Source organism: Panthera leo, chromosome C2, assembly GCF_018350215.1.
Source record: "Panthera leo isolate Ple1 chromosome C2, P.leo_Ple1_pat1.1, whole genome shotgun sequence".
NCBI lineage: Eukaryota > Metazoa > Chordata > Mammalia > Carnivora > Felidae > Panthera > Panthera leo.
In genome coordinates, this window is record NC_056687.1 from 13,743,389 (window position 1) to 13,767,013 (window position 23,625).

General features: G+C 45.0%; 1 protein-coding gene across 9 annotated transcripts in view; it reads left to right on the top strand.

Annotated features, from left to right (window-relative positions):
- Window positions 1-23,625, top strand: part of TIAM1 (TIAM Rac1 associated GEF 1) — a 381,899-nt gene that overhangs the window by 342,576 nt on the left and 15,698 nt on the right. For 8 of the 9 annotated variants that reach the window (XM_042955204.1, XM_042955210.1, XM_042955205.1 and 5 more), the window contains 6 exons: window positions 7,499-7,678; window positions 8,650-8,718; window positions 9,042-9,167; window positions 14,068-14,176; window positions 18,305-18,484; window positions 18,584-18,702. In XM_042955204.1, the coding sequence (XP_042811138.1) occupies window positions 7,499-7,678; window positions 8,650-8,718; window positions 9,042-9,167; window positions 14,068-14,176; window positions 18,305-18,484; window positions 18,584-18,702 (783 nt within the window). Of the gene's footprint in view, window positions 1-738; window positions 2,320-7,498; window positions 7,679-8,649; window positions 8,719-9,041; window positions 9,168-14,067; window positions 14,177-18,304; window positions 18,485-18,583; window positions 18,703-23,625 lie in introns of those variants that run through there. The other variant, XM_042955215.1, reaches the window with a different exon arrangement.

Sequence of the window (23,625 nt, forward strand, 5' to 3'; positions counted from 1 at the left end):
ACCAGGTCGGAGGGCACTGTGTGATTCTGTACCTGAAAATACTCCCTAGGTTTGCTTTGACTCACATTTTATCTTTAGTTGAATGATTTTGTCACTCAACCCAAGTTAGTTAACTGAATTAGCCTTTAATGAGTTACTTTCTCACTTTGGATATTTGGAAGCAAAAATCTTAAATTGTGCAAATGGTTCTTCTGGAGTCTGGGTCCTACTGTGGATTCTTCTACATACTGGGCACCATTCATATTAACTTCCCTCATGCTCGCAATACCTCTGAGAGAGAAATCCTATGATTCCCTCTATCTTATAGGTAATGACATTGGAACAGAGAGGTTAACAACTCACTGAAGGTCACACAGCTCTGAGATGGCAAAACCAGGCCTTGTATTGTTATCGGCTATGCTAAAACTATCGTCTGGCCAGATTGGTTAAAGTGTGGTGTTAAATACCAAGTTTCAGAAAAAGGAGTTAATTAATTAATGTGCTGTGTAAGTCAATTAGCTAGAAAGTCATTAGCCACTTAAATATTTTCTTAATGCTTAAGCTTTTGGGGTGTCTTTTCTTATGATTTAAAGTAAGGAATACCTGGGGGTGCCTCAGTCAGTTAAGCTTCCAACTTGGGCTCAGGTCATGATCTTGTGGTTTGTGGGTTCGAGCCCCGCATCAGGCTGTGTGTTGCCGGCTCAGAGCCTGGAGCCTGCTTCGGATTCTGTGGCTCCCTCTCTCCCTGCTACCCCCTCCCCCACCAGGGATGCACCTGAGCTCTTGAGCACGCACGCGCGCGCGCTCTCTCTCTCTCTCTCTCTCCCCCAAAAGTAAGTAAACATTTAAAAAAAAAAAAGTAAGAGCAAGAGTTTCTTGATCAAGCTTATTCTTTTGACATGTCTCCTAGATCAGTAATTCTTCTTGAGAATAAACCAAACGTTAATTTTTAAGTTGTAAGCTGCCGTAAACACGGAAGGATGGTTTAGCCTTTGCTTCGAATGCACCAGGCTAGGTGTAGAATGTAAAAACAAGTAAATAAACAAGTCAAGAAATGACATGAAATGAAACAAGCAGTCATTTTTTTCTTTCTTCCTGCTGAGTGTGTGAAGACTGTTGATTTTTTTTTGTTTAATATTTTTGTTGCTCTTCCTAAATGAATTGCTTTACGAAACATTGGGCAGAATACAAGAGAATGCAGGCTTGAGTGTTAATGTGTTTTTTGATTTTTTTTTTTTTTTTGTAAATAGCAGTTTTCGCTATTTGTGGCCTTTTGGGGTTAAGCAAGTAGATAATTATGAGCTTGCCGGGCATTGGTGGCCCTGGGGTGGGGGCGGGGCTCTCACACCGCAGGGGGGCAGTCTAGCCTCTTTGTGAGCCACCTCCCTCCTCTTGTGACTGTGGTGATAGCCTCAAAGGGGGCCTTCTCCACCGGCCACTGGTTTCTCTGCTTCTCCTGGAAAACTCTTGTCTCTGGAAATGAATGCTGATGAGCTCCCGGCTGTCGTTATGCATCCCAGGCCCCCTGGCAGCTGTGATTTTGTTTTCCATTTAGCCAATGTATTAGAATAATTTTCAGAACATTTCCATTCTGAAAGCCTTGCCTTCTCTCTTTTTTTTTTTTTTTCTTTTTAATCCAAATTGGAATTGTCTTGGAAATGTCTGCTTTAGTAACAAAGCATTAGCGGAAGATGTGAAAACATAAGCTGTTCAAAGAACGCAGTTTGTTTTTATTTATTTATTTGTTTTTTAGTGCCTGCTCCCGACTCAGTGAGAGAGGGGTGTCTTCAAAGTTGTGGGAGCCTGCCGGGTTGAATATCCCCGAGCACGGCATGACGCTGGCCAATCAGCTGATCTTGGCCGCAGAGCAGGCTGCTCACATCCTGGGCAGGCTTTTTCGGCTTTGTGTTCTGGTCCCTTTTGATTCTCCCTTTCTGGAACTTTTGTTGGTTAGCCAGGTGAAATCAAAGCATGAATTCTAGTCCGCGAGTTAGCCTTTGACCCCATCCCAGAGGCTGCTGACGGGAAGAGGGGTGCTGGTCTGGGGACGGGGGGCGCACTGCTGCCCTCCTTGCTGTGTTGAGATGCGACAGTAGGTTTCACCACCGGCGAGCCCGCATGGGCTGTCTGTGTGAGAGGATGCTCCCTTGGGAACTGGAAGGCGTTTGGCGCTCTCGGGGTATTTTAGGAAACTTCTCTTTCTGTGCGGAGCATGTCAGGTGGTAGCATTACCATGAGAATATATTCCTGATGATGTCTGCACTGTGGAAAATAAAGCGCAAGCCCAGGATCGAACACAGTTACAAGTCCGGTGACTCTGTGTATCAGACGCTTCCTCTGGTGAGCATGTTTGAATTCTGTCTTGCTAACCTTGTTTCTGTTATGGCTTTCCAGCTGAATTGTCTTCCAGCCCCGTTTCCCCATATTGCGTCTTTTTGCCCTCCAGTTCCCCTTGTTGATAAAGAGACATGTAGTTTAGCATGGGGGTGGGCATCGGTAGTTGGTGTGAAGCCGAATTTGCCTCGAATCTTCACATTTATATATATATATTTTCATTCTTAAATGGCCTGAAGATGTGATATGTATTTTGTTTAACAATTTTTAAAAATGTTTTACTTATTTTTGAGCGAGAGAGAGAGCGCGAGCAGGGGAGGGGCAGAGAGAGGGGGAGCCACAGAATCCGAGGCGGGCTCCAGGCTCCGAGCCGTCGGCACATAGCCCGACGCGGGGCTCGAACTCACGGACCGCGAGATCATGACCTGAGCCGAAGTCGGACGCCTAACCGACTGAGCCACCCAGGGGCCCCAGTAGCGTGTATTTTTAAAACGAAGTGAGGGTGGAGTTTTCCCCCTTTCTTTTGGTTGTTGAGACTTCGAGTGTGTTTGTATTATGTGTATGGCAAATCTCCCCTAACCCCACCTCAGAGTGTTCCGCATGTGTTTCTGGAAGAAGGGTGTTCACCTTGCCTCCTACAACGTTTTAAGTGTTTTGGACTTGATCTCTGCTTACTTGAAAAGGAGATGTTTATAGATGCGTCGGCGCAGGGAATGTGTTGGTGGTTTGACGTCCACTGACTTCTATTGTACGTGTCAGTTCCTGTAGTAAGTGTTGAGTCCCTAGTAAGACAATCTGGTGGGTTAATGACAAGGACTCATTTAACCAAATCACACTGGACTTTTAAAAAGAGCTTCATATTAACATTGGAGTCTGCCCGCCGTGCGATCTTTGTGTCACTTAGTGCAGCTTGAACTTTGGCAGTAAGTACACCTGATTTACTCAGTTGAGCCTTCGTCCTTCCTAGAGGTCTCTTCTTCAAAGTTTGTTCAAAAGGAGACAGAGAAGGTGATGGAAAACTATGGGGATTGCCATTGTGTATAGTGGTCTCTGAAATTATAGAGAACATGACTTTGGTGTTTGTCTCCAAAAGAGCTTAAGTAAAGGTTATAAGATTTTAGGCCACTCCGGCCCCTTTTAAATCTGTGGGATGTGTTAAATCGGTCACACTTAAAGGACAGTTTTAGGACTCTGAACTCCTCTAGAGATAGAAATTGCCCTCGGTGGTTGCATAACAGGAAGGGCTTAAACAGCTGGGTAGCTTGAGTCAATAGTGTGTACTTAAAAGCCTCCCCCTTCTTTTTGTACTTTCTTTTCATCTTCCACAGGAAGAAAGCGATATTATAAACATTGAGCTTCACGCTGGCCCCAGTAAAGTGGTCCATTTCCTCCTGCAATTGTGTACTCTCTTCTGCATGGTGGTTGGATAATTCTGAGCTATGGCAGTAGAACGGCTTTACTACCTTGAACAGTCTCTAACCGGCAGCTCTGAAATGCCTGAAAGTGCTTTTCTGTTTCCAGGGTGACTGATTGCAGTCCTCAAGCCGGGAGAGGTCTGTACTTCTCCCATTGCAGAAACCTCGCTGTCCCCTCCTCCCGAGCTGCCCTTCTCCCCTTGTCCTGGTTCCAGGACACTTGGCTTTTGGGAGTGTGTTGAGAACCCCCCCACAGCAGCCGCCTCTCCGGGCATCTCTGACCCCGGAGCTTGGTGTAGAATAACGAGGAGACCACAAAACGCTCCGTGACAGAGCGGGGGAAGCTTTGCGTTCCTCGTACATCCTACATCGTGGCCTAGCTCCCTAGGACCTTGATGTTAAAAAAAGAAAAAAAGTTCTGGCCACAGCATAGGGTCAGGGGGACTTAAAAGTTGGGCCACAGCATACAAAATCTCTGCATTCTTCTAGAAAATACCTGCATTTCATACTTCCTTCTAAGGATCTTTTTTGGGTCAGATTTTAGTAAAACAAAATTCTCAAACTCGATGATATCATTTTAGGTTAAGTGTTTCCAAGCAAAAGTTTCCTTATGAGCTTTGTAAAACGTGCTTTGCCAGTATGCACTGTAACTTGAAATTCTGCCTTTTTATTCCTTATTTAAATAACATGGAATTGACAGTAAGCAGACTTCGTCCATGTTGAGATTACGTGCGTGTTCCTCATGAGTTTATATCTTGAATCAGAATCAGAGAACAGGGTTGCCCATGTTGAAACTTCATTAACCCCCTCCTCTGTGTTAGAGACCACCTAGCTAAATCTGTCCTAAGCTGAGGATTGTGTTTAATAAGGAAGGGATGCCTAAGGCTTTGAACTCTCAGAAGAGGACTTAAGGGAATTTGGGGGTGTCTCTGGGATGCTAAAGGTTTTTCCTAATAGAATCCAGAACTTGGCTCAGAGCAGGAGAAAGAGGAGTAGGCCGGGTGTTTGGAGTGAGGTTGGATAGGACGTGGCTAGGTTTAGATGCACCATAGCCCTAGCCCACAGCCCACCAACCTTAGCTCTCCCCTTGGACCTGCTTAAAATAAGGATACCAGACCTTAGAAGTAGTGAGCTTCACACAGGTAAAGTCAGAAGCTCTCCTCACACTCTTGAAAATGGAAACCTCAGAGTGTGGTGAAACCAAGGGAATAAAAACCTGGAAAGACCTTCCCACACCTTCCATTACTATACGTAGATGTCGGGGAGAATGGCAACAGGTCAGTGTAGTGAGAACTGGGAGCACAAAGGGAAGTGTCTTCTGGAATCCTCTGCCTTTGCTATGTGTCAGAGTCCCCACGTTGTAACTTTGGCCCCTCCTGAAAGTGTGAGGCGCCCTTGGTATACCATAGGAGGACATTGGATTTCACATGGTAACCTGTCTAAATGATAAAAGTGCAGAAAGGTGTGTTGCATCTCTGATGGGAACGAAGGGATGGATTTATTTATCATGAGGAGTAGCTTTGATGTTCATCTGCAGGGAAATGACAGGTAGCTGTGGTTGGTGCCGGGCCGGTTAGAAAAGCTTTGTGAAAGGAAAGGTGCCAGTTATACGTTTGTTGCGTTAGTTTCCTTTGCAGAATGCTAAATCTGAACAGTAAAAGTCAGGTGGGAAAAGCTGGAGAGCAGGGCAGTTACTTGTCAGACTTTCTCGCCCACAGGATTTTAGTTTTGGTGAGGTTTTCTCCCCCAACCCCCCTGTCATGTCTATGTTATAATGCAGATGATATAAATCATCACTGGATCATTTAAAAGATGTGTGAGCATTTTTGTTACAACGGGTCTTTTATTCCTGTGCCATTTTTAAGACAAAGCCATATTTAAACTGGATGTTTCAGGGTGACAAGTTAGTAAAACACTAACATAACTAAATAAAACTGTGTAGTTGGTTTCTACAGAAACAAGCTTCGATTAAATTCTTTTTTAACGGCCTTGTTGAGATATAATTCACATATCATACAGTTGAGCCCATTTTGGTGAGTTGTTTGTTTTTTTTTTTGTCAGTCACTGAAGGGAGGATTCTTCATGGGAATATACAATGTCTGGAACGCTGAATCCATAGAGAACATTGAACAGTGCCCCTGACAGGTGACTAATACCTTCTGGCACATAAGACTAGGGTTAGCACTAGCAGCGAATAAGCTGTGGTCATTGCAAGAGAATTGAAAGAATAATTTTGTGGATCTGGCTCTACTCTTGGCTTGTCATGCCATTGTTGTTAACGTATCCTTGTTAGGTTCTGATTTCCCTAGTCCTTGTCCTGCCTTTATTCCAGGCTCCCTTCCCTTCGGGATGTGCTAATGAAGAAAAGGCATATTAATGTTGGCTGCCCTCCTCTGCATTTAAGAGATTGCCCCCATGGGGTCCCCTTGGTTTTAGCTCCTCTGCCCTGCACAAAAATGCCAGCGTTGACTTTCAGCTCTGGGCGGCAACTGTTGTTTTGGGGAAGATGTTCTTCTCATGTTCTTCCTGGGTACGTGGGTGATAGAAGTCGTTCTTTATTTGCACACGTGTTGATTGGGAATAGTCTGTGCTGAGGGATGAATTAGAGAATGGAAGCCGGAGAGAGGAGGAGGAGGAGGAGTGGACAGCCTGCCTTCGAGGAGATATCCGGCAAACATTTGTAGGGTGGCACATTTGGACAAATATTAATAAACTAGATTTTGTGCTGCGAAGTAGCCTCTGGAGTCATTCCATCAGGGGCTTTAAAAAATATGCTGGCTCATCCCATCCTGGAGATCCTGATTGAATTGACCTGGAGGGTTAGCTGGGCATGTTCCCCAGGTGAGTCCCATATGCAGCCGAGGTGGCCAAGCACTGGGCCCAGGGATTTTCAGCAGCACTTCTACCACCCACGCTCTGGAGAACTGTCTTGCATAACTTGGAAAACTGGAACTTTAGAATCCTAGAACCCTCAACTTCTACCTGAATCATCCTGGACAGAGACTGGGTGGAGGCTGGACTCCCCCACGGAAGCCTTATTCAGGGCCCAACAGCCTTTACTCCCGAGGAGGTATCTTTCTGTTTGGAGAAGCTACAGAGACAGAATTTTTTTTTTTTTTTTTTTTTTTTTTTTTTCTTAAAATATGTGAGTATCTGTCATTATCTAGAAGGTTGCCTTAGGGCCAATCTTTAACAGAGCCAGAAAGAATCTTAGCTTATAAAATCATCTTCTGACGTTGCAAAGTATAGTTTACTTACCTGGGGGTGTGCTAATTAATTAGCCTTGTATTTTGAGTGGAATGCATTTCATTTTTCTGTTTCTCTGTCCCCTTATTTGTATGCCTCTTGCAGAGTAGTTATGAACACAGGCTTTGATCCACACTGCCTGGCTCAAATCCCAGCTCTGCCGCTTTGGAGCTGTGCAATCTCAGATGAGCTCCTTAACCTCTCTGGGCCTCCTTTGTCTCAGCTGTTTTGTAGGAATGCTAATAGCCCTTACTCACCCTGCGGGAGGGTTAACTACATCAGACAAGTGCCTGGCATGTGGTGAGCACTCGGAATGTGTTAGCAATTATTGTTATGGTTGTTTTGAGCATCCGAACTCTCATATGTGCAGAGCGGTGGGGGGCGGGGCGGGGGAGGGAGAGATGTAATTCATGTGTGGCAGTTCATTAACCAGGAAGGACATCTTGAGGCGGAACAGATGTCAGACAGGTCTCTCTAGCGAGGGGTAACTTCATCTGCCTTGCCTTTTAAACCGTGCTCCGCAGAGCACGGAACAGGTGGCCGCATTTTGCCGCAGTCTGCATGAGATGAACCTCTCTGACCCGAGCCCATCGCCTCAGGACTCCACGGGGCCTCAGCTGGCCACCATGAGGCAGCTCACCGACGCTGACAAGCTGCGCAAGGTCATCTGTGAGCTCCTGGAGACGGAGCGCACCTATGTGAAAGTATGTCCCCTTGTCCCGCCCTGCCTTCCAGCGGGGCCTGGCTTCCCTCACTTCCAAGGAGGGGCTCTGTGGGTTCGTACCCCTGCTTGACTAACCACAAAGCCCGGTGGTGGTAATGAGACATATCTTGGTCCCCCTTGGAATCTGGCCTTTCTTCCGAACGTTCATTTCTCCTGCGTCTTAAGGAAGCTCATCAATTCTTAGAGCAATTCTTTGAGATTTGTGTAAGTGATCGACTGAGAAAGGAGATGATGGAGAATATTGAGTGAGCCTTCTGACCTTTCTGAATCTGTCGTTGGGCTAAGACTAAAATTGAATTGAGTTTTTGAAAAATGTAAAGGTGTCATTTTCAGGATCTAATTTGAGTCTAGGCAGAAGGGCATCTGTTTTGTTTTTATTCTCACTTGTGTTCAGACATTTAGTTATATTCCTGTGGCTATGTAATTTATTCCTTCATAATTCCGAATGTCTATAGAATATGTATAACTATAATAGGTGCATTGTTCACGCACTGCAAAACGTACATTGTAATACATTCCTATGACTGTAATAGTTATATATTCCTATAACTATATAATTTAGTTAGATGTCACAACACTGTGATCTGTTTTTAATTATCTACTTTAGTCTTTAACTCCGGGGTCAGCAAATTATGGCCCTCGGGCCAAATCCAGCCCTCTGCCTGTTTTGACACATAAAGTTTTATCGGAACGTGGCCACACACACATTCACTTATGTGTTTGTGCTGCTGTCACAGGAAGCGGCTTTCCTGTTACAGCGGCACAATTTTAACAGAGGCCACATGGCCTGCAGTCTAAAATATTGCAGGAAATTTGGGCTCACTCCTGCTTTAAGGGAATTTAATGACCTAAAGAGTGTAATGTTAGCGTTTGGGACATAATCTGTTTTTTCTTCTTTAGATGCTTTACAGACTTTTAGATGTGCTAATGAAGTATCCTTTCAACCCTTAGGACTTAAACTGTCTCATGGAGAGATACCTAAAACCTCTTCAAAAAGAAACTTTCCTCACCCAAGATGAGGTATGATGGAAAAACGACCTGACTTTGTGAGGGTCACATTGCAGTTGAACGTGGTGAAGAAGGAGCGAGGCACACAGGCAATACTGAAAGCAATTTGAATTTGCTTAATTGTAATAAATAGCTCAAATGATTGCCCGTTAAGCTCTTGGCTTGCACTCAGAGGGTGAGGAGCTGCCCCCCCCTCACCTTTCCCCCCTTCCCCACGGTGGGCTCGTTATCTTAATTGATAAGTATTGGTAGAAGAGCTTTGAAATCGGAAGCAAATAAAGTTTCTGACCACTAATGAGATGCAGAGTGGATTAAATTCTTTTTCCATTTTCCAGCTGGACGTGCTCTTCGGAAACCTCACCGAAATGGTAGAGTTTCAGGTAGAATTTCTGAAAACCCTGGAGGATGGAGTAAGACTGGTCCCTGATTTGGAAAAGCTCGAGAAAGTCGATCAATTTAAGGTAAGTCTCATCCTCAAAGGCATGAGGCTGCCTCCTAATGTCATGGGTGGGCTATTCTGTAGGTCAGGTTGACTCTCCTGATCGCAGGGGGCCTGTGCTCTTTCTGGTCAGTTGTCGTGCTCGTGGTGTTGAGTCTTCATTGGACCTCCAGTGGCGTCCATTCAGGAAGGGAGTCTAAGAGGGGACCTTTGTCTGGCTAAGGGGACACTAGTGCCATCAACAGGTATCAAACCTGGTAGGTCTACCAGCTTCTGCTGTGGAAGATAGACCAACCTTGACCTTTTGTTCTGTTTATGTGGGGCCCTTTAATACTTGTTATTAGCAAATTAGACCAGCACCCTTGGTTTCCCAGTAAACAAATTAATTTATCCTGTTCTGGAAAACTTTGCTTAATGGAAATGCTTATCATTATCCAGGAGGAACACAGTCTTCCATCTTACAGCGTTCTTATAGCCTTAATGAGGATTTATGACGAGTACCGTAGTGAGGATGCTTACAGCTCGTGTCCTCCTCCTTGGCCGGGTTTCCTTTATTGCAGATAATTTCCTATGCTACACCTGCAAATGACAGAGCTCGCTGCTTCATGCACAGTGTTGTTGGCTTACATGTCACCGTCATACGCTTTTAAAAAACAGATTTTAAAATTCGAGCATAATTGACATAGAATATGCTGCCTATGTTCAAATTGCACAGTTTGATGAATCTTGCCCTATGTACGTACCCATAATGATCAGCCCCGAATGTGTTTCTCCTGCTCTTTGGTAATTCCTGTCTCCCGCCCCTCACTGCCCGTCAGCCCCAGGCCACCGCATGCACTTTGTGATACCATAGATTAGTTAGATGAACTTGCATTGTGCAATTTTATATAAATGGAATCATGCAGCGTGTGCTCTTTTTACGTGGCGTCCTGTCCTTGGTTTAATCACGTTTCATCCTTGTTGCTGCGTATCTCAATCTGCCAATAGTCCAACCTTGCCATCGATCAGTGGTGACCCACCACACGGGTTAACAGGTATAGCACGCTCTGTTACCTTATCACCTTTTCTGGACACTTGGGTGGTTCCCAAGTTTGGGGCAGTTGCAAGTAAAGCTGCTGTGAACATTTGTGTACGAGTGTTAGTGTGGATATCTGCTTTCCTTTCTTCTGGCTAAATACCCAGGAGTAGAGTGGCTGGATCACGTGGTTGAGCCAATGTACCTTGTCACCGGCGGTTCCCCCTTACCCTCACGAGGAGGTCATGGTCTCTGTTTATAATTGTAGCCATCCTAACGCATGTGTAGTGGCATCTGGCTGTGACTTTCATTTTAATTTCCCTTATGACATGACGGTGCACATGTTCTGATGTGCTCGTTTGCCTGTAACATATCCTCTTTGGTGACGGATCTATTCATACCATTCGCCCATTGATTTCTTTGGTTTTCTTACTATTGGGTCTTGAGTAGAAGTCCTTTACCAGAACCGGGATTTGTAAATATTTTCTTGTCATACAGTGTCTTTTAAAGATCAGGAATTTTAAATTTTGATGAAGCCCAGTTTTTCAAATTTTTTCTTTCTTGGGTCACACTTTTGGTGTCCTGGCTGTGGAATTTTGGCCTAAACCAGGGTCATAAACATTTTCTTCTGTTTTCTCCCAGAAGCTTTGTAATTTGGGCATGTACCTTATGGTCTTGGATCTGTTTTGAATTAAATTTGTTGTGGTGCAATGTAGGAATCAAAGTCATCTTTTTTGCCTGTGAATGTGATTTTTCTGGTACTATGTGCTGAAATGACCATCCTTCTATTCTCTTCGCTTTGTTAATTTGGCCATTGTGTTGGACTCAGGTTCAGCTGTCTATGTGGGGCGCCCATACACTTCGACCTCTCGTAGAGCTTGCCAAGATATGGCTGAGTGATGTTAGTATACACATTTAGGGACTTGGCTGCCCTTTCTCCCTCGTGTTTTTTTGGGTCAGTGATCCTTTGCAATGGGAGCTATCCAGTATACATACACATGTTCATACACTTAGCATATGAATATAGTCTTTTCTTTTTAAGTTTATTTATTCTGAGAGAGACAGACACAGCGTGAGCCAGGGAGGGGCAGAGAGAGATGGAGAGAGAGAATTCCAACCAGGCTCTGCACTGATAGAGCAGCACTCGAACCCATGAAGCTGCGAGATCACGACCCACGCCAAAGCCAAGAGTCAGACAGTCAGCCGACTGAGCCACCCAGATGCCCCCAAATGTGTTTTTATATATAGTTATCTGTTTTTATTTGGATATGTCTTGAGACTGGTTGTAAGAATAGTCTGGAAGAATTCCCGGATCTCCTTCACCCAGATTTCCCAAATGTGAACATTTGACCACGTTTGCTTTATTATTTCTCTCCCTTCCTATCTCTGATATGTATATGTGTATGTATCTGTGTGTCTGTGGAATATAATTTTTTTTTTCCTCGAACCATTGAAGAGTTTAGTTGCAGGCAGGAATACCTCTTTAATCCTAATTACCGCATAAGGTTCATTTCTGTGGGTGTTCAAATGCTGCTTGGATGAATTAATTTTCTCCCCTCTTCATCCTCAGGGTGGTTCTGCTGTCCATTCAAAATACAGTTTGGTTCCTTTGTGTATGTTTGTAATGATAACATGTATTTTCTAAATTAGTGCATTAATTAAGACAGTTCAAAGTCATGACAAGGGTCAGTGATTTGTTAATCAAAAAAGTTGTTTGATGAGGATCTAAAAAAACAAATGGTTACAGACATTCCTTAAAACACTTGGTTTAAAAAAATTTTTTTAACATTTATTTTTGAGACAGAGAGACAGAGTGCGAGTGGGGGAGGGACAGAGAGCAAGAGGGAGACACAGAATCTGAAACAAGCTCCAGGCTCTGAGCTGTCAGCACAGAGCCCGACGCAGGGCTCGAACTCACGGACTGCGAGATCATGACCTGAGCCGAAGTCGGCCGCCTAACCCACTGAGCCACCCAGGTGCCCCTAAAACACTTGGTTTTAATCTAAAGCATACAACATTCATTAAATTCACTTACCAGTCTCTTGCTGGGACGCCGGTTCTTTGAGTGTAGGTTCAGTGAATCAATTGAGAGATAGGTGAACAGAACTGTAGTATGAACATGGCTGCATTATGAGCAGGGTTCTTCTAGGAGGGATTGCTGCATGGATTCTTTGAGTAAGCTGTCTCTGAACCGTTACAGTTCTAAATTCCACTCAAGCGGGACTCTTCCCTGACTGTGGCTTTACTGGTTTATTGCATAACCTGAAGGTCTCCATTCTGCCAGGAAGGCAAGACAATTGATGCGTATTGAATATTCATGGCCCAAGAGCTCCTCTCCAGCACCTCTCAGTTGGCTTCTGGATTGTCTTGCCTTTGCTCCCACACCTATCCCTGTCGGTTTTACCCTTGGTGCTCTAAATTCTGATTGTACATTTGGCCAGAAACATAAAAGCTTGTTCCAATATTCAGACTGCATAAAACTCTAGTTCTAAGGCAGTATTAGAAAGAAATATAACTAGTTCTGAGGTCAAACAAGTCTTGACAAAATGTGCCCTTGGAAATTTGCTACGTCCAACATCCAGAGAGTGGCTCTATGATGTCCTACGGAAGGGCAACTTGGGGTAAATATAGTCTTTGTGTATAAACCCCTCATACTTGGGCACACTTTGTGCCCTGAGATCATTTTTTTAAGGCCAGAAGAATAAATGAATGCCTTAATGTTTTATCTGTGGGTGCCTGTATGGTAAATGCTAAGTAAGTAATAAGTTAGACCTAACTAATGGCTTGATACAGTTAATGTGAGGGGTTACGTTTAGAGCTTTCTTTTTCACATCTTTTCTTGTTTAGTTACTGAGTGTATCTCCAAGGATAACTGTCCCTGCTGGACCCCTCTCAGCCAGGGTGGTGAGGTTGGGAGGGGTGGGGCTTGAAAAGGAAAGGAGGAAAAGTAGAAAGCGTGGGAAACAAGTGTAGGTCTCCAATTACCTATTCTGGGTAGTTGAAAAGAAACTTTTTGTTCTTAGTAGACCATCTATCAGAATTCTGTCCATTGCTCATTAGGTAAATTGCACATTGAAATCCAAAACTTTTTTTTCTTGGAACCTCACTTTTATTTATTTTTTTTAATTAAAAAAATATTTATTTTTTAGAGAGAGCATGAGCGGGGGGTGCACAGAGAGAGAGGGAGACACAGAATCCAAAGCAGGCACTGAGCTGTCCACACAGAGCCCAGTTCAGGGCTTGATCTCATGAACTGTGAGATCATGACCTGAGCCGAAGTTGGGTGCCCGACCGACTGAGCCACCCAGGCACCCTGCAAACTAAATTCTAATAGGGAAGTTCATCACCCATCTTTGAGCCTTTTGAGGCAGAGGGTGTGGGCTAGGAGAGGAGATCTAATTCCAGTAGCCAAGCATGTTTCTTACATTCTTACCTGCTCCCTGCTAGACAAAGGAGTAATATTGGAGAGGGTGGAATTAGTGACCAGGGAAATGTGTCTTCTATTTTTGGGGTGTATGCATTTCTTGCCTTTATTTGGTTTGTCGCTTCCCCCTCCCAGGATGAGCTAATGAGAGATTTCAGGAGATTTCTGCCTTTTCCAAAATGCCATCTATATTTTCTCATTAACATTCAGACATCCCAGGTAGGTCATTTAAAGGCCCAGGGCTGGAGAAGCAGTGACATCTCCACTGTAATTAGCAAGAAGGCCAACTCCACCAACATGTAAGCCCTCGACCTTTCCAATAGGCAGTTTCAGGCCGTCGGGGAGCAAAGAAAGGCTGTGACAGGTGTGAATGGTGCTGACGTGTGGGGAGGGTCAGACAGATGTGGGCTCCCTCTGTGTCCCGCTGATATTTCTAGACGAGGATGAACATGAACTAACTGCAGTTTTTCTCGTTGAATCCAGAAAGTGCTGTTCTCCCTGGGGGGATCCTTTCTGTATTACGCTGACCGCTTCAAGCTCTACAGTGCCTTCTGCGCCAGCCACACGAAGGTCCCCAAGGTCCTGGTGAAAGGTAGGCTGGTGAGGACGGGGCGGCAGGTGGGCATGTCTGTTGTAGATTCCCATTTGTGTGGCTGACTGTGGTTGGGGGTTTGGGACAGAAATCCAAGAGTCATTGATGTGCCAGATAGATGTTACACAAATAAAGGTACTAAGAAGTGAACTGCATTGCTGTCTTTTTTTTTTTTTTTTTAAGTTTGTTTTTATTTATTTTGAGAGAAAGATAGGGAGCAACCAAGGGCGGGGCAGAGAGAGAGGGAGACAAAATCCCAAGCAGGCTCTGCTGTCAGCACAGGGCCCCACGCAGGGCTCGAACTCACAAACCATGAGATCATGACCTGAGCCAAAATCAAGAGTCTGGTGCTTAACTGACTGAGCCACCCAGGTGCCCCTGTCTTTTTTTTTTTTTTTTTTTTTAAGTAAAGTCTGTGCCCAACATGGGGCTCTAACTCACAACCCTCGAGATGCCTAGTCACACACTCTACTGACTGGGCCAGCCAGGTCCCCCTACTATCTTGGACTAACGGTCTTACCAGTCTTCTCATAACGAAAGGTTTGACTCATCTATTTGGGGCCAGAATTGAGGGGTCATCTTGCAATTATGCAGAAACAGAGGAGCTTTAGAAATCCCTGCTTTACTCCTAATGTTCATTCATTTCCTTATAACCTTGCACACTTACTGTGCCTTTTGGTGGAATGCCTCTTTCCCTCACCTATGTTTTTCTCCCTAGGTGTGTGATAATAGGCACCACCAGCACTGCTAAAGCTGAGAGTCTCCAGAAAGCTGTTTTGCTTCCCTAGTTCAGCATGTGATGTTAGTGATAGGTGATTTAAAAAAAAAAAAAAAAAGATATTTCCCTGGGAAACAGTATAATCGGTAGAAAGTCCGATTGCAAAGGATCTCTGGAAATCAGCCTGCTCGTTCTTAACACTTCCCTGTGGCTGTCATGTGCACAGCTGCGGATCCAGTCCCTGAATACGTAAATAATTTATCCATGTTATGCTTTCCTGCCAGAGAGAATGAGCTTGACTTAATTTAAAACCTATTAGAGGAAATATTAGTACAGTGCAGGCCTCCGGTTGACAGAAGAGCATGCCCCAGATAATGACATACTTACTGGTAGAGCTAGTTGATTGCCACGGCACCTATCCCAACATGAAACTCAAAGGACATTTTCAACATGAAATTTAAAGGAAGCCTGGGTGGCTGAGTCAGTTAAGCGTCCGACTTCAGCTCAGGTCATGATCTCAGAGCTTGAGAGTTTGAGCCCCGCATCGGGCTGTGTGCTGACAGCTCAGAGCCTGGAGCCTGCTTCCGATTCTGTGTCTCCCTCCCTCTCTGCTACTCTCCCGCTCGCACTCTGTCTCTCTCTCTCTCAAAAATAAATAAACATTAAAGAAAACTTTTTTAGAGGGAGCCTGGGAATTTCCTTGTCACGTTGTCTGGCCCAACTTTTCGCGTATGCTGCTTTCACATGTCCTGTATTGGGCATAGAGTTCTGCATACAGGCTTCTTTTTCAACTTTAACCGAATGCTGATTGTTAGGAGATCATTAACATAACAATTTTAGAGAACTTTGTTCTCCTGTAAAATTGTATACACATTACAGGCTTTAGAGCAATTTGTGTTACTTTTAATCACTCAATCAGATTAAATTGTGCCCCTGGAGATTTTTTCTTAATCCAATAACATTGCACCTGAAAAATATCATTGCCTTTCAAAACGATCCCTGGAAACATTAGGTATGACCTACATTTTTCTAATGGCCAAAGTTGCCTAGAGGGGAGGGTGAAGAGAACTCTTGGAGAACAAAAGTCTGTGCCTCTTTTCTTTTGTTTTAATGTTTATTTTTGAGAGGAAGGGAGTGCAAGTGGGGGAGGGGCAGAGAGAGAGGATCCAAAGTGGGTTCTGTGCTGAGAGGCAAGAGAACCTTATGCGGGGCTTGACCCCATGAACTGTGTGATCATGACCTGAGCCGAAGTCAGATGCTTAACCGACTGAGCCACCCAGGTGTCCCAAAAGTCTCACTCTTAATAGGCTCACGGCTAGGTTGGAGGAAAGTGAGACTCCCTTAACTCACAAAGAGCTGAGTTTTGTTCTGACATGAAATATGGTTGATGGATTAAATGCCAGTGGCCATTGTTTTGGGCTTTCGGATTTTGAGGGGATTCCTACGCCCCTTCTAGATGTGGGCAGTAGACACTTGGGATGTCGCACAGTAGCCACAGCCTCCTGGGCATCGGAGGGGCTGGGCCTTGCTTTCCTGACACACAGGCCACTCCTTCCCGGTGTCTTTTCTTTTCTCAGATTTGCTCTTTGGCAGGAGGAGAAACGGTGGCCCCAAACCCCATGCAGTCTAATTCCTCTTCACAGGGCTTAAAAGGGATGAAAAGATTGTGGTCTTTATGAGGCCACCTTCACATGGTTGCTGTTTTTCTTTGAATAAAGATAGAATAATCAGTTTACAATCCATGATGCCCTTTTACAACATCTTCTGGTCTCAGCTTGCGCTGCTAATCCCTGGAGACGGAGATACATTTTTATCAGAAGCTTTTGAAAAAGGGTATGCCCACTGTTACGTCACTTTGATATATTGTACCTTTTTTCCCCCGTTTTGTGCCCTCATTCCCTTCTCCCTCCCCCCAGTTTCTCTGCACCTAGATGGCATTAATTAGCCTTGTCTTCCTAATTAGGCTTGTCTTCCCAACTACCCACTGGTGGGTACCTTGTTGCTCGTCTGGGTTCCCTCAACTCCCCAGGGCTGCTTTTCAGCCCTGCTGGGACACAGACAGAAACCAGGCTGGTGAAGCAAGTGCTGCCTGGGTTCTTTGAGGTCAGATGTATGTTTCCCTCTGAATGGACTGTGCGATCCTGGGCTCTGGGAGGGAGGCACTGCCCTATAGATGCTAATAGCTGGTAGCAGCGTATTAACATAGAACAGATCTTAAAAGGCATTGGCTGTGGGAGACCCAGCCCTGCCCCACTTCCCAGAGCTACAGAGCACCACTGCTTCTCATTTTTTTGTTTTTTTTCATATCTTTTCTCAAAAAAAAAAAAGGGATTCTAACTGGCAATGAAATGCTTTAAAGATTAAGAAAACCAGGGTAAGGAGTGTTTCAACATGTAGGCTTTCTGAGTATTCAGATACGGCGAAGCGAACAGACCAGAGAGACCGTTGGCCTTTGTAAAGGTAGTTTGTTACCCACAGTTCCCCAAAGAAGGGGGCGAGGCATGCCACACAGGGCCACACTGGGAAGCACCAGGGCCAGTCAGGAAGCAGGAGCCAGGGGGGAATGTGGGCATCTTTATTGTGGTTGTTGCACGAAGGACGGAGCGAGGCAGGGTAAGCAGGCTTAGGGTGGGGGGGTTTCAGTGGGTTCTGAGGTAGAGGGGCGGTCCCGATTTGTCTGGTACCTGGCCCTGAGGGGAGTAGGGCAGGGGAATAGCAGCCAGAGTGTCAGGGCCCACTAGAAGAGATGGGGGTAGGGGACTCCACGTTGGTTGGTTTGCATACGAAAGGTGTGCTCCCCGGTGGGTGAGTCCTTTGCTGCATGTAGGAATGGCGAGCCCCAGGAGGGGCAGTTCCGGGGTCTGTAAGGCCCCCAGATGTCAAAATATCAGAATAAAAAGACATTCTTGGGGCGTCTGGGTGGCTCAGTCAGTTAAGCATCTGACTCTTGGTTCCGTCCAGCTCAGGTCATGATCTCACAGTTGGTGAGTTCGAGGACTGCGTCGGACGCTGCACTAGCAGCATGGATTCTCTCTCTCCCCTCTCTCTGTTCCTACCCTGCTCGTTCTCTGTCTCTCAAAATAAATAAACTCCAAAAAAAATTAAAAAAAAAAAAAAAAAAAAAAAAAAAAGACGTTCTTAGTATGAGGAAGATGAACAGCAGCCCCTGAAAGCCCAGGTGTAGGATTTACAAACCCTGTTATCCCTTTACTCAGACTCCATTATTGCCCCCAAACAAATAAGCCTGACAGGCTCTTCCAGTTGTCTCCCTGGGGCCCCCGCCTTCCTTCCTCCTGCAACACACTCTCCACTCAGTCCTGTGGAAAGGCGCCTTGGAAAAAGTGAGGGAAATGGTGGGGAGGGGGTCATTTGGAGGTTCCATCCTGACAGCCTGTGTTAATCTCTTCCAGCCAAGACGGACACGGCTTTCAAGGCGTTCTTAGATGCCCAGAACCCGAAACAGCAGCACTCGGCCACTCTCGAGTCTTACCTCATCAAGCCCATCCAGAGGATCCTCAAGTACCCGCTTCTGCTGAAGGAGCTCTTTGCCCTGACGGATGCCGAGAGCGAGGAGCACTACCATCTGGACGGTGAGGCCCCGGCCCCGAGGTCTGCCCCCCGCCCCCCCTGCCCGTGTCTCCGTGACCGTCTCTAAACAGCCTTTGCCTTTCACGGCCGTTTTCTTCCAGTGGCCATCAAGACTATGAACAAGGTTGCAAGTCATATCAACGAAATGCAGAAAATTCATGAAGAATTTGGGGCTGTGTTTGACCAGCTCATTGCTGAACAGACCGGTGAGAAAAAAGAGGTAAGGGGGCCGGCCTCTCAGAACACCTGGCAGTAAAGCCGGGTTGGTTCCATTGTTTTCTGAAGGTGTTATTTGTAAGTAAAAGAGTTACGAAGGTATTGTTTTTGTCGGTGGAACTTTTACCCTTTATCCAAGGCTATAAGTGAATTTTCTTCCTCAGCTGAATTAGTTCTTAATATCGGAACGGTGTCTCTGAGTCTCATTCCTTCCCTCTCGGGACCTCTGGTTTTATTCTGTTATGTGTGAGCCTGAACCCCCATGACCATGGCTTGGGCTGCTTCCGTAAGCACTGTAAAAGGCCAAAGCTGCATCCCTCGAGATTAGAATAATGCTCAGCCTGTCGTAGGGGCTCAGTCAATATTTGCTAAATGAATGAAAATTTCAAATGACTCTAAATCTGTTTTTTTTTAAGTCTACCTAAAAACCTACTTAGAAGAAAGAGTGACAGGGCCAGATACACCTGAGAAAAACTGAGAGCAAATTATAAATAATGCCTGAGTCATTGACAAGAGCTTATGTGAATAAAAGTTCTGATAATACTGAGATGAATCCGAGGGATAGGATATGTAATAACGTTCATCACTGCCTCTGTGCATTCGGCTGGAATATTCTCCTAGGGTTTGCTTTCTGCCTTTAAAAAAAAAGAAAGGAGAAAAGCTGGGAGGGAACCAGGAAGAAAATCACTCCTACTGGGATGACAAGAGGGTAAGAGACAAGGGGGCGGGGAAACTTGGTTGTTTAGTCTAAGCAGAGAGAAAACAGCCTTATCTTCAAGGTACACAGGATTACTGTCCGGGTTCATTTTGATGTCTTCAGGGAAACAAAACAAGTTTTCAGACTGCTAAAGGCTGATTTTCAGACAGAGGTAAAATCATGGGCCCTACTCTAGATGTAAAAGCAAAGACATATTAAGACATTTATGTTACTCAGATGATAGGAGGGAACCAGGCAGACGTCACCACGGTTTCTTGGAAAAGCTGGACTAGCACAGGTGTGGATAAGACATGAAGAAATAGTGTGATCGGTTGCAAATGGAGACACACTGGCTTCTCCACAGTGGGAGGAAGTCAAGTCAGTGCCCGACCGGACAACCATTGCCTACACCTTCAAGAGAGTTGCAGAGGAGCTCAAAGGCAGCATGGAGGGCTGGAGTCTGACGGCTCGGGAGGGTGTGTTAGAGGATCCACAGTGTTCCACTGAAACACCATTTATTTTTTTCTACCGGTGTGACAAGCAGAGCATGAGAATGTTCTCAGTCTACCTGGCAGATGATGTAATCAATCAAGAGTTTAGAAAAGGTGGGCACGGCTACTCTGGACTGAGTTTTCATTTTCTTTTTTTAAAGAATTTTTTTTTAATGTTTTTTATTTATTTTTGAGACAGAGAGAGACAGAGCATGAACGGGGGAGGGGTAGAGAGAGAGGGAGACACAGAATCGGAAGCAGGCTCCAGGCTCTGAGCCATCAGCCCAGAGCCCGACGCGGGGCTCGAACTCACGGACCGCGAGATCGTGACCTGAGCCGAAGTCGGACGCTTAACCGACTGAGCCACCCAGGCGCCCCTGAGTTCTCATTTTCTTATAAAACCTTGTAAGAAGAAAGCCGTGGGATGCTTGTGAGAGGGCAAAATACGGGAAAAGACGAGAAAAATCTCTTCGATCTCAAAACAAAGCACTTACCACTCTTAATGTTTGGGTGTTTGCTTTGATTTAGAAAATTATATCTCTGTATATGCTTGAATAATTATACTTTGAAAATAATTTTATGCCTTGTTTATTTAATATTGAACAAAAAACTTCCATGTTGTTTTAAATTATTCAAAACAATCATTTAAATTATTGTGTAATATTTCATTGTGTGGGCGAACGATGGTTTACTTAATTTCCTGTCATTAGACAGATCTCTTGGTTTCATTGACTACTACAAATAATACTGACAGCATTTTTTAAAGTATTTATTTATTATTTATTTTTATCTTATATATATATATTTATTATTTATTATTGTTATTATTTTTAAGCAATCTCTATACCCAATGTGAAGCTCAAACTCACGAACGACCCCAAGATCAGGCTTCTGCAGCCAGGCACCCCAATAATGCAAACATTTTTTTATCACAACACTTCCTCCCCTGTGTTTTAGTTTATTTTAATTTTGACAGAAGTAAATTTTATTGGGCCTGGGAAATGAACATTTTCATTATATTGTTCATGATGCATCAAGCTAGCTTCTGGATTTTAATGACCTTGGGGGCAAAGACCTTGTTATGCTAAAGACTAGAAAATGATATGGATAATGGATTGCAAAGCATTTAGGGGAAAAAAAAAAAGATGAATATGATTCAAAAGTCAAGGACTGTGAAAGGGAACATGGCTTTGGTGAAACTGCCCGTCCTCTACAATGAAATTCTGACAATCAAGTGAGAAATCTTTCTAGCGAGGAACAAAGAGACAAAGTGCGGTATAAAATAGCCTCCTGTGGGCTGAGATTTTGTGAAAAGAAATGTGCAAAAGATAAAGGGAGACATTTAACTGAGAACCAGTATTAAAGAGAAGGAAAATCCCATCTCAGTATTAGGACGTCCAAAGCCCAGAAAGATCAAGGCTTGGAAAAGATGCCAAAGAAGGCAACAGAAGATTGTGTTTTAACCCTGTAAGAAGAGTAAGAAAGAAGTAGGGGCCCAAAGTGGAGCAGAGGTTTAGTAGCCAACGATCCTTGATTAGGCAAGGAGAAGGCCTCAAGTTCCATGCAATCTCTCTTTGAGGATGGTCTTCAAACTGAAAAGGATGGAGTGGTCTCAATTTCACAAACATAAGACCTGAGGGAAATGTGGGTCCTGGGGAAATAGTGCACAGATCAGTTACTACACTCCTTGCCACATACATTGGAGCAATTATGGAAACTTTGAGAGGCAGCCAGTTAGAGGCACATAGGTTATGTCCTGATTCCCACAGAGCTGATTCCTGATCATTGTAGTTCCTTTTTAATGGCAATATCCAGTAAAAACCTAGAATGGGTTTATGAACAGTTTGTCAACAGTTATGAATAGGAACATTTATCAGTATCTGTTGGGAAAGGTGGGTCACTATTGAAATGGTAACATTCCAGGGACACGTTACCATAGCTCATCTTGTCATCAGCCACTTTCCTCAGGCGGTCCCTGAAGGCAGATATGTGCACAAAGAACAAAGCTATTCAAGAAAATACTGTATGATGAAGCTGGGAGGGCTTCAACCTCCCCATGTTAAACCCTACGGAGTTGAGCTGGACCACGTAGAGCATCCCTTTTGCTTAGGTAGGACGAAGAAAAGACCAAAGAGGGCATGTCCCCTTTGGGCCCAAAAGACGTGGCCGAGTAGAACAGGCCAGACTTCTAAGCAGAGCTTAGTCTTGAGGTTTGGGCAGAAAATTGAGAAGGTGACAAGTAGAAGGCCAAGGGAGATACTGTTGGCCAGGATGGGCAGCGCTGACACCCTTATTCCGTGGGCCAGGTGGAAACTGGAAAACAGAGCATAACCACATGGGCTGGGACTGCATCAGTCCCTTTTCACTATGTGACAGATAACATCTCAGTGAATACCACCACACTCGGGTGTGTGGGCCAGCGGAACTCTGGCCTCTCTTGGTGAGCTCTAGAACGTAAAGCCCAGGTACACTCTACTTGTCATCCTTTCGGGATCCGGGCTGAAGAAGCAGTGGCCGTCTTGGGCATATCCTTTCCATGGAAGGTGGAAGCCCAGGAGGGCTGGTGGAAACTTACTATGGCAAGTCCGTGGCCCAAGGCACATGGCCACGTGCAGAGTCTTCAGGGATTTGCCTGGTGTAGTGGGAGGTGCTAGAAAGTCACATGGCAGAGGGTGCTGATACAGAATTATGTTGGAAGAGGAAGTAGAGTTTGGAGAATGATCTGCCCCAGTGACCCTCAATCACGTTTAAAGACATATCCCCTAAGGCGGTGGCCCAGAATGGTACCTGGGAATTTGATTTCTGTGTATAAACACTCCTCTTCTGTGTGGATGCTTGGGGCATGGGTAGTAGAGACTATAGTCACCTTAGTTGAGACTGTCCTGGGAGGTGGTTGACTAGTTATTTCATATGTACAAACAAACTAAGATTGATTAATTTTTTTTATCCTTGGCTATACTACTTACTAATAATACAGGTCAGTAATTATTATTATTATTGATCCCCCAGTCACTATAGTGGTAACCACACCACTGAATTTTGGTTTGGTTTGGGTTTTTAATTTTTTTTTAACGTTTATTCGTTGTTTTGAGAGACAGAGCACAAGTGGGGGAGGGGCAGAGAGAGAGGGAGACACAGAATCCGAAGCAGGCTCCAGGCTCTGAGCTGTCAGCACAGAGCCCGACATGGGGCTCGAACCCGCGAACCATGAGATCATGACCTGAGCCGAGGTCTTAAGCCAGTGCTTAACCGACTGAGCCTCTCAGGCGCCCCGACACCACTGGATTTTGTACTGCTGGAGCCGCATCTCCAGCACCGGCATCTGGCTTGGTGACTCAGGACGAGCAATGCCAAATGGCACTGTGGTCAGCAGAGGGCTGCCGGGTCGCTGCTGCTATTTCCAGAAACCCTGTCAGATTATAAGCAGCAAAATGACCCATCTGTCTTTGAGAAGCTCAACATCAAGTTTTGGAATATCTGAAGTGCTGCCTTGAGCTTGATCTCTGGATGCGGAACCTATTGGCAGTGTTTGGTATTTGTCAGTGAGTGGACCACGGACTCTGACTGTTTGTAAAGCCTTGTCCCCTAATGTGCCTGCACAGAGAGCAGGTCAAGAGACCAGATGCTTCTCCCTGCGAATAGGCTGCTGAGTGGGCAGGAGGTTGAGGTGTGGATGGGCTTGCAAATGGGCCCTGGACTCCGGTGACAAAGGCAGAGGTGGCTGTCGGGAGGTGTCAGC